Source organism: Lytechinus pictus, chromosome 12 (assembly GCF_037042905.1).
Source record: "Lytechinus pictus isolate F3 Inbred chromosome 12, Lp3.0, whole genome shotgun sequence".
Lineage (NCBI taxonomy): Eukaryota > Metazoa > Echinodermata > Echinoidea > Temnopleuroida > Toxopneustidae > Lytechinus > Lytechinus pictus.
Genome location: NC_087256.1, coordinates 31,783,215 through 31,797,972, shown reverse-complemented (window position 1 = coordinate 31,797,972; position 14,758 = coordinate 31,783,215). Strand labels below are relative to the sequence as shown.

The 14,758-nt window shown below is 34.8% G+C and overlaps 1 protein-coding gene across 5 annotated transcripts in view; it reads left to right on the top strand.

The window, feature by feature from the left end:
• The first annotated feature begins 776 nt into the window (after nt 1–776).
• The window catches only part of LOC129272803 (centrosome-associated protein CEP250-like), a 68,096-nt gene continuing 54,114 nt past the window's right edge, over nt 777–14,758 (top strand). For 4 of the 5 annotated variants that reach the window (XM_064107964.1, XM_064107963.1, XM_064107960.1 and 1 more), the window contains exons 1-4: nt 783–1,217; nt 3,838–4,580; nt 10,634–10,840; nt 14,566–14,655. In XM_064107964.1, the coding sequence (XP_063964034.1) occupies nt 3,885–4,580; nt 10,634–10,840; nt 14,566–14,655 (993 nt within the window). In that variant the 5' untranslated portion in view covers nt 783–1,217; nt 3,838–3,884. Of the gene's footprint in view, nt 1,218–3,837; nt 4,581–10,633; nt 10,841–14,565; nt 14,656–14,758 lie in introns of all 5 variants that reach the window. The other variant, XM_064107961.1, reaches the window with a different exon arrangement.

Below are 14,758 nucleotides of genomic sequence, written 5' to 3'. Positions count from 1 at the left end.
GGGGGGGGTAAGGTGAGAGAAGGGGAGACTGGAGAGAGATGAGGGAGGGAAAAGGAGGGAGAGAAGAAAAAGAAAGAGAGAGGGGGTGCTTTAGAACAAGAGAGATATTTATTGTGAATAAGAGGAAAGAATATAATTTAGGAAAGAAATACTATAGGGAGGAAAGAGGATAGTGATGAAAGAAAGGGGTCGGTAGAAAAGGGTAATGACTAAGGGTGAAGGGCAGGGAAGAATTTTCTATTTAAAAAAATATGATAATGATATCATCATATCATTATTATCGCTATCATTATTGTCAATAATATTGTAATTACTTAAGAGTGAAATGGCAGGGAAGGGGCTGGGTGAGAAGATGATGAAAACAAGGCCCAAAACAAGTCGTAGAGAAAGAAAAAAAAAAATAATGTATACTATTAGAGAAAGTGGGAAAGATTTAATGAAGGTGATAAAGAAGTCAGATGGAATGGGGAATTCTCTGTCTCCTTTCTAGACTTCAACCATCATCTTCAACCACCCCTCTCTATCTTTTCACTGCCCTTTATACCCATTCCTCAATGATTGTAACCATCCCAGCAATTCTCTTCCCAGACGCCCATCCTCGATATCCTATTAAAAGAATTCCTCCCTTTCTCCACCAATCTTTCTTTTCTCTAAACTCTTTGTCCTATATCGATGGCCCAACCCCTCCCCCTATATTCTCTTCCATCTCGTCCACTGTCGTCTCACATCCCCAATCACTAACCCCCCCCCCCCCCCCCTTCTGGACTCGAGTCTCCGATTGCATTGACCCGAAGTACTTTCCTTGTCATAGCTAGCTACCACCGTCTGGACATGAAGTGACATTATAAATCGAAACGCTTTACAAGTGTGAAAACGGAAAACGAGTCTAATGAATAGAAAAGCAATGAATAGCAACGCAATCCACCTCAGACTGATCACCTGTCACTTGCTTTGACACGCATCTGCAGCTGAACAATATACGCATAGCGAAATTGAGAATTGATACATCAACCATACCGGAACGTACAGAAGTCCTACATTGGAATACCGGCAAATCTCCATAGAATAAGCGATGGGAATGGAACTTCTCGGTTGCCTTTGCCGACCTCTTGAATTCCTTCGATACGATCGTCTTTTTACCAGGCTACTTCGTTACAAGGAATAAATGATCTAATTAATGCCATGGTTTAGCCGCAGCGCCACAGCTAGACTTGACAGTAAGTATTGACAAGGACTTCATTGAAATCAGATAATTAGAAATAGGGATGCAGATTTGTTTCCATGGTTATGTATATGGCTTGGCTAAATTGGCTTTCGTAATGTAGAGGGATGCCTATATATATCTGTCAAAGAGTGATGAAGAAATGGACAAACTGTAAATTGTTATCAGTCAAGTACCAGAACCTGTAAGTTTTTTTTTTTATCTTGATATCAATAAAAAACTGTGCTGAATGCTTCATGTTCTATTAGTTAAAGGGTAATGAAACCTTTGGAACAAGAATAAAGAACAAAGAAAGTTTGAGAAAAATCGCATGAATATATAATGACAAAGTTATGAGCATTTGAATATTGCAATCACTAATGCTATGGAGATGATCCTCCTATTGGCAATGCGAAAAGGATGTGTGATGTACACATGTGAATAACTTTCCCTTTGATGGGATTATAAAATACCCACAAAATTTCTCTTTTTGCTTTTTCTTATTGTGATACAAACTCTTTATCCGTGGTGTATTCTTTAAAAATCTGTATTACATGCTCTCCTCTAGACAGAACACATTATCTACTGATAGATGTGATAAAAGAGGCAATTTAAGTGAAATATATACTAAAGTAATAGGGAGAGTTGTTCACAGGTGACATCACACATCTATGTCGCATTGCCAATTTGAGGATCTCCATAGCATTAGTGATCACAATATATTCAAATGCTCATAACTTTCTCATTATTTGTCCGCTTTTTCTCAAACTTTCGTTGATCTGTTTCTTTGATTTTTCTGTTTTCCCACAAACTATCTTGTTCCAAAGGTTTCATTCTCCTTTAATGATTTATGTATTATGGGATGAGGGCCTTTGCTCTGGGGCTGGCCTGGATTTTCAAAACAAAAATTGTGCATGAAATTGATAAAAAAAGAATTGTGACTATTTGTGCTTGAATATATGAATGAAATACATCAATTGAATGATCACATAGTTCCTGAAATTGTCATTTTTGTAGGATAAACAACTCATCCGGGCATATAAAAATTGCAACATGAATTGATTAAAAAGCTAATTAAGGCATGCACACATCACAGAAATTCAAATTTCCATTTACTCAAATGATGAGCTCATATAAAGATAAAAATCATATTAATCATAAGGAATATTAATTGATTGATATCAGCCTGATATCATTTTCATATCCACCATTCACAAAAGGAAAACATACTTTGCCAGCTATGTATGAATGATCAGAATGGAAAAATACCATAATTAAACAATTCACAAATTGGGCAAAATTGTAAAAATATGAAACAATTTCATATTTGAATTTTTTATGAATGACATTATTTTTTAAGATGTAGTCTGAAGTAAAAATGAATGATTTCAAAGTAACATGATTTTGCAATGGAGGTATGATGATAAATGCTGTATGAAATACATTGCTCACCTATATGAGTCTATCATTTGTTGCCCTATTTATAGGCCATGATAAAAGTGTAGGGAACTAGTTTGTACATTATTCAAGTTTATTGCAGTTTTGTTTGTTCATCCAGTTTTAGTTACAAGTTCATTGCTTTTAAGCCAGAGTTTACAGAGTTATTTAACCCCTCTCTCATTTTCAGGACATTTCTCTACTCCAAAATAACCCTAATTTACTTTCCCCTTTTCTTCAGTCTCCATCAGCATTCTTACCTGTTATCCTCATTTATCTTTGTTATCCCCATCTCCTTTGTTACCCTCATCCATCCTTCATTCCTTGCATCCCACACTTGACCATTCTTTTATATCAAATTCCTTTATCTCTTGGCCCTCTCTTCAGGTATGTTAATTACTCCCCTCCTCTCTCTTGGTTGACTGAATCATGAATATTTATGCATAGAGCTACATGTATGTAATAGCTCTATGATTTATGTTGTAAGACTCCTTATGTGTGATTGGTTCTTATTCATGATGATGCATTACTTCTGTTATTGCCATCTTCCAAGTTAATTTGAATATGTATTGAAATCTAGTACCTTGTGCAAAGAAAGCCTAGAGAAGAAATGAAGAATAAATTATGCCCTGCCAAGCTACATGTAAGGCAGTTGAGCACAGACCTTCAAACCAGCAACATCTACCTCTTCATCTGTTCTTGTTCTGTGTTGGAAGAACCCGCGTATGAACAAACAAGAAAATTTTGGCTTTTTAAAAGTTGTTACAATTGGTAATCACTGTACCTATGGAGACTTCCAATTGCTCTTACATTTTTTAAGTGATGTAAAGCAAGGACTACTCTCCGATTTACTCTATTAATGGCAAATTTTTTTTTTATAAAGTTTTTAAATAATTTTTTTCTTTTATGAGGACATAATAACAATAAATGCTAATTATATTTTGATATTAAGGAGAAAACCACAAATCCTTGATAAGTACATGGCCTATATATATGGGAAAGTTATTCCTACCACTTGTCATAATTTACTTACCCTGTTGCCAATTTTAAATTTAAAACAGCCATAACTTTTTATTGCTTCCTCAATTTCTTTTAAACTGTCACCATTCTGTTTTACTAATTTTTATCCACAATCACACAACATTTTATGACCAATGTTGTATTCCCTTTTAACTATGTGAGATCCGTCAATGTTTCAGAATGAGGAACCCATCCTAATGGAAACTGACATGGGTTTGATAATTGGATGCAAGAACTCGTAGACCCTCATAAAATGGCTACCAAGAAACCCCCGGATCCCTTTCCTCGACCCAAAGGAGGAGCAGCTGGAGCCTCTCTCAGCTCCACCTTGCTGACAGACAGACCCGGAAGTCTTCAGCTCAAAATGGATGAAATGAAGGAGCACATCACAAAACTTAAAAAGGAACTGGAGACGGAGAGGATGTCCTCCAAGAGACTCAAGCGTGACAAGATGATGGAGCTGCGCAACATCCGTTGCGAAGAGCAGAAGAAATCTGCTGAAGCCCTGGCAACCCTCAGGCTCAAGCTGGAGACAGAGAAGGTGAAGGAGCTGGAGACTTTGAGGGAATCTCTTCTGAAGCAGATGTTTTCTGAGAGGAGTAAATTGTTAAAAGAGAAGGATGCTTCCATGAAGAGTCAGTCTGGACAGCAAAGGGAGATGGATGCAGTCCTACAGAAATCAAAGAATCAGTACTTGATAGAAGCTAAAGAAGAAGCCAAGAAGCTGCATGAGGCAGAAAGAACCCGCTTCCTAAATGAGACATCTGAATTCAGGAGAATTAAGAAGAAATTAGAAGCAGAACTTGAACATGCGGTGGCAGCAAACAGAAAAAATGGTAGCGAGCTTCGGAGAATTTCAGAGGAACATTCAAGAGAGCTAGACCAGCTGAAAAGAGAGGCTAGGAGGGACATCATTCATTTGGTAAGTGCATTCTGAATGTTTGATATCAAAGGAGGGTTAGTCTCAGAACTTTTTCTGTAAGCTTCTTGTTGCTTGTTTCAGTAATCTCAATGAAAGCAGCCCTCTTGAAGGCAAGCTATGGGGTGTGAGACATACCATGTACCGATGGAGGTGATAATTAGGTGTGGATGTGTCATGTGCTTTTTTTCCCTTAAATATATATACAAGGTATATAGGGCCATAGTAAGTGGCAACTGAAATAAATAGTATTACTGAAAATAGCAGCCAAATTAAAGGCTTAATTACATTCAAATTACAATAAAAACATGCAACATACTATTGTATAAAAATATAGACCGTTTCATGTAAGTTGTCAGCACTGAGAAGTTGTCTTTCTCCGACAGTTACCATAGTAACAGTCAGAGGCCAGTGCCTTTCAGCCAATACAAACCAATGATTTAACTGAAATTATCAGCACTGACAATTTTGTCAGTGCTGACAACTTTCATGAAACACCCACCTGATTATAAGAAAATATATGGATTATTTACAGATGAATTAATTTGTTAAAGTCTTATGTTTGTGGCATATGAATGATGTTTTTCAATTTACTTTGGTGTATATGTCATGAAAATGATAAATCTTTTATGAATATTCATTGACCACGTTTGTTATTATTCTTACTAGTTGTAGAAATGTTTTTCAGAGCAAACTTGAGAAAAAAATACATGTAAGAGAACTAGGGAAGAGCAGGACATATCTTCCACGCCAAAGAACCCATACTATTGCACCTCTCTCCTTAAAAATGAATGGCTTATCATTCTGTAATCAGCTTAGAAATGTAGATGTACAAGTGTTTGCTGAAGAAACACAGTAACTGTACACCACTTGGTGTTTTATTTGTTTGCAATTTGCATTTGAAAAGAGAAACTTGTTCCAGTTTGCATGTACAAGAAAGTTTGGCTTTGGCTTCTTGTTTCATGGAATATTGTGTGCCAAAGGATTAGTAAACCTTGCTCCTGCTCATAAAGACAGTAAGTTCATGGGGAAAACTTTGCAACCAGTGTTGTCTTATAGGTAGGCAAATCAATCAAAAATCCAGTAGTTCCCTATAAAGTCCATTGAATATTTGATTGTTAAGTGTTCTATTGTCAGCTACTGTGCATGCATGGAGTAGTCTTTTGTGTGTTATTGAAAAGACTTCCATCACCCCTACATCTCCAATCTTTGTATTTGGAGAAATAGATGGGGATCAAAGGAATGGGTCAGGTTGAAGGATCTACCAATGCAGAGCTGCCAAGTAGTACGATTTTTCCATATTTAGTATGTTTTTGCAACCAAAATACGGCAGTACGTTTTTTCTTTAAAAAATATATTTTTTTTTTAATACAAAATCGACATTTATTGAGAAAAATCATCTCAATTTCATAAAACGTACACAAATATGGTTATTAGATCAATGTAATTTCAGGTAACTTCTTTTTTTTTCAATCATTTTGTAAAAACCAGGGTGAGATATACACAAGTTTCAATGTTTTTTTTTTTTTCATCTGCAAGAGCAGTGCACATTTTAGCTTGCATGCAGCTTGAGCGCCGTGATGGGCGAGTGCGTCAAGCATTTTATTATGAAATACACTTTTTTGGGGAAAAAATACAAAATATTTATCTCACACGGTAAAAATACTGATTTTTTGTCAAAATACTGATTTTGGGGATAAGAATACTGAAAATGCAAAATACAACTTGGCAGCTCTGCTAATGGTTATAGGAGTAGTCAATCTATTATTGATTTTTGAAGTGCTTTAATTGGGTTAGCTAGTTAAAGTTGTGGAAAATCATAACAAGTTTACTGTAGCAGATGTTTAAAAGCATAACAAATTTGTTATGGGTATGGTGAGAGATATAGGCTAGTTATTTGAATTGAATGTCCTTCAAAATTGATTGCACCAGACAACTCTAGTTTCCTATAAATTCATATTTGGAATAGTTTGTTGTAATTTCATGACTTTATTTAAAAGTATTCAATGCATGGCTTTTTGCACTCGATGGTCACTGTTTGTAGTCATTGGAAATTAAAAGAGTTCACAATTTTATGATAAAAAAAGTGAGATATTTCATTTTCACTGACTGAAAATAAGAGCCATTGACTCGACTACGAAAATATGTTATATACCGTAGGCCTACCATTTTTGGTTGAGATTTTTGAATAAAATATGAATCAAGGTAATACACTGTAGGTACATGGTATTATATCTAGTGTTTCTCTCTGACCAGCATGCACAAGTGCAGAACTAAGACTTCGCTCCTCAATCTGAGATTGGAGTACCTCATGCCTATCACGATCAAATTCATATTGTGCTGATCTATATTGACATTTCCATATCAGCAGGTGTGCTTCTCATAGAACGTATACCCCTGCTGATCCATGACCAAGCCAGAATGCTGTAACCATGTTAAACAAGATCCTTAGCAACCACCATGACCCCATGACCTTCTATTGTAATTTGATAGTGTAAACATAGAGCACTTGAGGGCTTGAAATCTTCCAGAGGAGATAGCACTTGGCATTGGATTTTACCTTCTCTTTTGTTTCTTTTCCTTTTCCCTATTTGAATCCGGACATGGTTATCCATTATTTATTTATATTTCCTTATTAATAAGTATTTAAAGGACAAGTCCACCCCAACTAAAAGTTGATTTGAATAAAAAGAGAAAAATCCAACAAGCACAATTCACAACACTGTTATTTCATTAAAATCGGATAAGAAAGTTATGACATTTGTAAGTTTCGTTTAATTTCACAAAGTAGTTATATACACATCCTGGACAGTATGCAAATGAGGGAACTGATGACATCACTCATTCACTATTTCTTTTGTATTTTATTATGTGAAATATGAAATATTCTAATTTTCTCCTCATTGTCCTGTGAAACAAAGTTTTATTTTGCCCTGAACATGTGGAATTAGAATTGTTTAACATTTTATGCTTCAGTCAAGTTAGTCCTTATTGTCAAATCTGTAAAAGTTGAAATATTGTATGATTCAAACAATAAAAAACAAAAGAAATAGTGAGTGAGGGACATAATTGATTCTTTTATTTGCATGTGAATAAATTGTGCATTTATAACTATTTTGTTGAAAATAAGCAAAACTTAAAAATGTCATAATTTCTTATTTTACATCTGATTTTGATGAAATCTTCAGCAATACGCTTGTTTTATTTTTCTCTATTGATTCAATCAACATTTTTTCTGAGGTAGACTTGACCTTTATGTTTTATAGCGGCACAGGCTGAAGGATGATTACAAATCAAAATAACAGAATTATAATGATCGAATTTGCAATAGGAATCTAAATTATGAGAACACTATGTACTAAAGATGGGATATTTGGTATATATTGAAGTCTGATATAACACTTTGCATGTAGTTTAGATGGTAAATATTGCTTTTAAAAATAGGCCCTAGCTAAACCAAAATGGCCTAGGTAGATAAACCTCACCTCACTGCAGGTATTGCATTCCCTCATTGAATGAATAGTGAACAATATATAACCTTTTGACAGTGTTAATTTTGTTCTTCTGAAATCATTTTTTGTGGTTGATGTGTTGAATTGACATGCAATGAAGTGTGAATGCTTCTGTATAGAATTGAAATAACCATGGTAAACAAGGTCCTTAGCAACTGACAGTGACCCCCATATGACATTGTTGTGCATGATAGCCAAATAGAATTAAAGGTCAAGTCCACCCAAGAAAAATGTTGATTTGAATAAATAGAGAAAAATAAAACTAGCACAACACTGAGAATTTCATCAAAATCGGATGTAAAATAAGAAAGTTATTACATTTTAAAGTTTCGCTTATTTTTCACAAAACAGTGATATGCACAACTAGGTGAGTCAGTCGATGATGTCCATCATCTCACTATTTATTTTGTTTTTCCTTGTTTGAATTATACAATATTTCAGTTTTTACAAATTTGACAATACGGACCAACTTGACTTAACCATATAGTATTAAACAATGGTAATTCCACATGTTCGGGAGGAATTAATCGTTGTTTTACTTGGCAATGAGGAGAAAATTAGAATATTTTATATTTCATGTAATCAAATACAAAAGATATAGTGAGTGGATGACGTCATCAGTCTCCTCATTTGCATACAGACCAGGATGTGCATATAACTGTTTTGTGAAATTAAGCAAAACTTTAAAATGTCATAACTTTCTTATTTTACATCCGATTTTGATGAATTTTTCAGTGTTATGTTTGTTGGATTTTTCTTTGTTTATTCAAATCAACTTTTTGTTGGAGTGGACTTGTCTTTTAAGGTGTTTTTTCAACTTCTGTCATCTTTAGAAAGTATACTGATGAATCATCCTTTTGATACAAGTGTGAAGGAAAAAAATTATGGAAATATCATAAATGCACCAAGATGAAATTTGTGGTTAAATTAGTCCAAAATATAGAGTAGTAACAAGCATGGAGTAAGAAGAGTAATAAGAGTATGGTATTTTTAATAAGCAAAACTAAGAAAGATAACTAGGGTTATACAATGCTCACTGAAGTTCGATTGCTCTGAACAATATTTCACCAGTTGAGTTAAATAGTGTTTGTGGACCTGTTTGACACTTGAATTGATATTTTTGCTCTAAAATGGTGATTTGATGATTTGCATTAGGACTGCAAAGTCTGTAAAAAATAATATTGAGCAATTCATATCTCGTAATCTGAAAGATTAAATTATTCATTTATTTTCTGCATTTATATCTAGCATTTAGTATATTTTTTTAATAGAACAGTTAATCTTTTCTGTTTTTTTTGTATTGTTTGAAAAGAACCAAGAAATACATTGGCCTATATTAACCATTGAAAAATGTGAAAAAAATATAGTCTAATTTCTAAAACTATCTGTTCCATCAATAGTTTATGTAAACTTTGCATCTCAAGATAACAAATCCTTTGTAAAGGAATTTGTCAAGCCATGAACTTTGAATTTCTTAAATGCACTTTGATCAAAGTACAAAAGATCAACAAAGTGTTCGACTGAAGCTATAACTGCCTATGTTTGTTTACTGGAATCACAGACCACCTTGATTGCTTGTATTTGATATAATTTTGTGTGAGTATTTCATTTTTGACCTGCTATTATTTACCTCTTTGAGATATAAATTGTTACTTTTAAAACAGTTTGTGATTTTTCATGCAGATTGAATAAAAATGTATACTATATAGTTTTTAGATTTATAATTAGTGAAGCTGTAAATTTTTTTTTAATGCAGCATATATGTGTGTGCTTATGTACATTGAGTACATGTAAAGACACATAATATTGTGTCTTTAACAAGTTGTGCACAAGCTTAATAAGGTACAATGCAACCCTTTGTTTTTTCGAAACATGCATGTACTTTAGTATTTCATGAAATTCCTGAAATTTCTAAAGCTATATTCAGCAATCACTGCCTAGCTTCCACCAAGATGCCCAAATGATTCTGGTTAACCTTAATTTGATTAAAATTAATTGCAATGAATTGATTTAGGAAGTATTGGAGAAGAGAATATTCATACACCAAAATCAGTATGGATGTTGTGTTTTATGGTATTTTCTAATTGGGGGATTTAAGAATGCTTAACAAAAGATGCACTGACATAGCACCAACTTGCTCATTGTGTAAACCAGGTATTTCATGAAATTCCTGAAATTTCTGAAGCTATATTCAGCAATCACTGCCTAGCTTCCACCAAGATGCCCAAATGATTTTGGTTAACCTTAATTTGATTAAAATTATAATTGCAATGAATTGATTCAGGAAGTATTGTTTGGAGAAGAGAATATTCATACACCAAAATCAGTATGGATGTTGTGTTTTATGGTATATTCTAATTGGGGGATTTAAGAATGCTTAACAAAAGATGTACTGACATAGCAATAACTTGCTCATTGTGTAAACCAGTTAAGTGATATTGATCTCCTTTTGAAGTCTCCCAGTTATGGCTGCCATAAGTAATAGTCAGACTCATGTCTCATAATGTAATGAAATTTCACTATATCTTTATTCCAACCATATAGGTGGAAGAGTTAAAAAGCAAACAGCGTGTGATTGCTGAATTGGAGAAAGAGCTAGGACAGCAGGCAGGCTATGCTTTCAAGCTCCAGGCGGAGAAAGACACCCTCGGACAGGAGCTCAAGCTAGCCAAGATGGCTGACACCTGGGAGAAGAGGAGTCCATCTGTGAGCAGGAGTACAGCTCCCTCACCAGATAGCAATAAAAATCAAGTGAGTTTAATTGTTAAAGGTCAAGTCCACCCCAGAAAAATGTTGATTTGAATAAATAGAGAAAAATCAAACTAGCAAAACGCTGAAAATTTCATCAAAATCGGATGTAAAATAAGAAAGTTATGACATTTTGAAATTTCGTTTAATTCCACAAAACAGTTATATGCACATCCTGGTCGGTATGCAAATGAGGGGACTGATGACATCACCCACTCACTATTTCTTTTGTATTTTATTATATAAAATATTTCAATTTTCTCCTTATTGTCATGAGAAACAAGGTTTTAATTCTCCCTGAACATGTGGAATTATTTAAACATTTTGTGGTTCAACCAAGAGGGACATTATTGTCAAATCTGTGAAAATTGAAATATTGTACATTTCAAACAATAAAAAACAAAATAAATAGTGAGTGAGTGACACCATCAACTCTCTCATTTGCATATCACTGAGTTGTGCATAGAACTGTATTGTGAAAAATAAGTGAAAGTTTAAATTGTCATAACTATCTTATTTTAATTACATCCGATTTTGATGAAATTTTCAGCGTTATACTTGTTGGATTTTTCTCTTTTTATCTAAATCAACTTTTTGTTGGGGTGGACTTGTCCTTTAACAGTGTCTGGACTACACCTAAACTAATACCCCTAAAACTGAAATTCAGTGACATTTCTTGGACTCTTTAAATCAGCCATTTTCACAACACTTTCCAACTTTTGCTGTCCAAACAATGAAAAACTTCAATTGGTTTTGTGGTAATAATAAGTACTATTGGGTAGTCATGTAAAAAATGACAATGAACAAATATGTTGTCCATGGATGAATTAGAGGTGAAAATGTTGTGTGTCGTACGAGACATTTCTGAGTCCTGTATTACACACAACATGTTCACCTCTAATTCACTCATGATCAAACACTTTTTGTTGGTTATCGTTTTTTTACATGACTACCCACTATAGCTTTATCATTGACATAAAAAAGGAAATTTTATTGCTCAAGCATTCAGCTATGAGACTAGAAATTGTTGTTGAAATGTCCCGTAAGACTCATATGGAATCGCTCAAATACATTTTCTAAACATACTTTTAAAAGTGATACAGCATGCAAGCCTGAAGTAGAACAGGTGGCCAGAAATAGAGGATTATATAAGACAGCTTTTGTCGACACATTTCCTGAGTTGGGGGAAAAAGAAATCTCAAATAGAAATGTTTCGAGCTACAAACTGTGCAAATATTTCTATAACAAATATTTATTGTAACTTGTTACATTTAAGTATTGTGTCAGTTTTAATTTCAAATTTCCTTGAACCTCCTTGAGACTTTTTTTATTTCTCAGAAATTTTGGAAAAGAGGTATAAATTTCCTGGAATTCAGGAAATTTCATTCAAAGTGGAAATATTGATTGTAAAAGAAACCTGGAGAACTGCAGTACCATAATTTAGCTATTCTTAATGTCCATGAATGTGAATGTTACAACTATCACCATGATTATTGTAATAGATGAAAGTATTTTTAATTTTTTTACAGAATGTATTTTCAAAAGTAATGATTGTTGTATCCCCCGAACAGAGTTCGGAGGACTATGGATTTGGCCTTGTCGCGCCGCCGCGTCCGCCGCAGAGATTTCCTTGTGAGCGCTCTATCAGCTGCATTTCTTCTCCGATCGTCTTCAAATATGGCATGAAGGTTGAGTATGGTATAGCGAAGAAGTCTATCGATTTTGGTGTGGGCGGAGACATCGTTGCCATGGTAACAAGAGTTTTTGTGGAAATAGCAGAGATGTCATTGTGAGCGCTCTACCAGCTGCATTTCTTCTCCAATCATCTTCAAATGTGGCATGAAGGTTGAGTGTGGTATAGCGAAGCCGCCTATCGATTATGGTGTGGGCGGAGACATCATTGCCATGGTAACAAGTTTTTGTGGAAATAGCAGAGATGTCCTTGTGAGACCTCTACCAGCTGCATTTCTTCTCCGATCATCTTCAAATGTGGCATGAAGGTCCATTATGGTAAAGCAAAGCTGCCTATTGATTTTGGTGTGGGCAGAGACATCGTTGCCATGGTAACAAGTTTATGTGGAAATAGCAGAGATGTCCTTGTGAGCGCTCTATCAGCTGTATTTCTTCTCCGATCATCTTCAAATTTGGCATGAAGTTTGAGTGTGGTATACTGAAGCCGCCTATCGATTTTGGTGTGGGCAGAGACATCGTTGCCATGGTAACGAGTTTTGTGGAAATCGCAGAGATGTCCTTGTGAGCGCTCTACCAGCTTCATTTCTTCTCCGATCATCTTCAAATGTGGCATGAAGGTCCATTATGGTAAAGCAAAGCCGCCTATTGATTTTGGTGTGGGCGGAGACATCGTTGCCATGGTAACAAGTTTTTTTTTTTTAAATAGCAGAGATGTCCTTGTGAGTGCTCTATTGGCTGCATTTCTTCTCCAATTATCTTCTGATTTGTCTTGAAGGTCCATTATGGTAAAGCAAAGCCGCCTAATGATTTTGGAGTGGGTGGAGACTTGGTTGCCATGGTAACCATATTTTTGTAGAAAATTTGGCAATACCTGTAACTTCTGCTTTTTTTTCCAGTTTGTCATAACAGTTGGCACACAGATTCAATATTAGAAGGTGAAGCGAAGATGCCTATCATTTTTGGTGGGGGGTCTTAGGGTTAGGTTTATAATATATATCCAGATTACTCTATAATTGTATTCCCCAACAGGTGATACTGGACAATATTTTAGGTTCTGCAGAGTCATGCTGCTACGTCATATTATTGTCATCAAATTTGGTACTACAGGCAAAATGTGGGCAGGGTCATTGTCGCCATGACAATGGTATTTATTTTTCAAATATCTGTGTGAGCTCTATACAGTGCGTATCAAAAAAAAGTTTACACTTTGAAAAAGCCCTGGGAATAAGAAAATATACAACATGTGGGTAATTTTTTCCCATAATCTTGGGTTTGGGTCTCATCTATCTAATGCAAGTAAAAGTTTTGACAGAATGTTACACTTGAGTGAGCACTGTCCATTTTTGTAAAGCTCTCAGAAGTCTGTTTGCGCAGAAATGCTCATTTTCACGCTTTGTAAAGGGGAAAGGGCGAAATCAAACTTACCCTGCGAAAAATTTCTCATCCATTTCCCTTGCACTTTTAGTCAATTGAAATTAAACGGATACATTCAAGCATTCTGTAACAATTTTGCCACCCAAATTGAAATTTCAACACTTATTAAGCACAACCTTTACCCTTTTTGTGCCAGCTGGATCTGAGGACATAATTGAATCTGAACAAAAGTTTATTTCAGACATCTCCAGCATTTTTTCACTAAGTTTGTATCATTTAAAGTGGGTTTACAGTTCATTTTTCATTTAATACCTGTTTCTCCACACTTTTCCCAGGGCTTTTTCAAACTTTCACTGTCATTGGATAGACCCAAGAATATATGTTAAAAAATTACCCACATGTTGTTTATTCTTTAATTCCCAGGGCTTTTTCAAAGTGCAAACTTTTTTTGATACGCACTGTTACTATACATTAATTTAAATGTTAATCAGATTCACAATGTTTACTTTTCTGCAGATTTGTATTATCTATCTCTTCTCATATTAGGACCGTAGATTGAGAATGGCCAGCCCCTCCTCACATTACTAATGTCCTGGTTGATGTCTTTTTTTGGGGAGACCGGTTCTAATCCATTGTGGAATATAAATTTCTTTTGTTTACAGACCAAAGACAACTCAGCACCGGAATCATCAACTCTTCCATCACACTTTTTAAGTGATATTCATTTTCATACAGCCTTTGAACAACTCTCAGTAAGTAATATGTTTTGTCTAGATAATTTTCATGATTCATCTGACTCTGCCCACCATAGGTGGTTGTTATATTATATTCAGTGTTGTTATGAAAAAGTTTTTT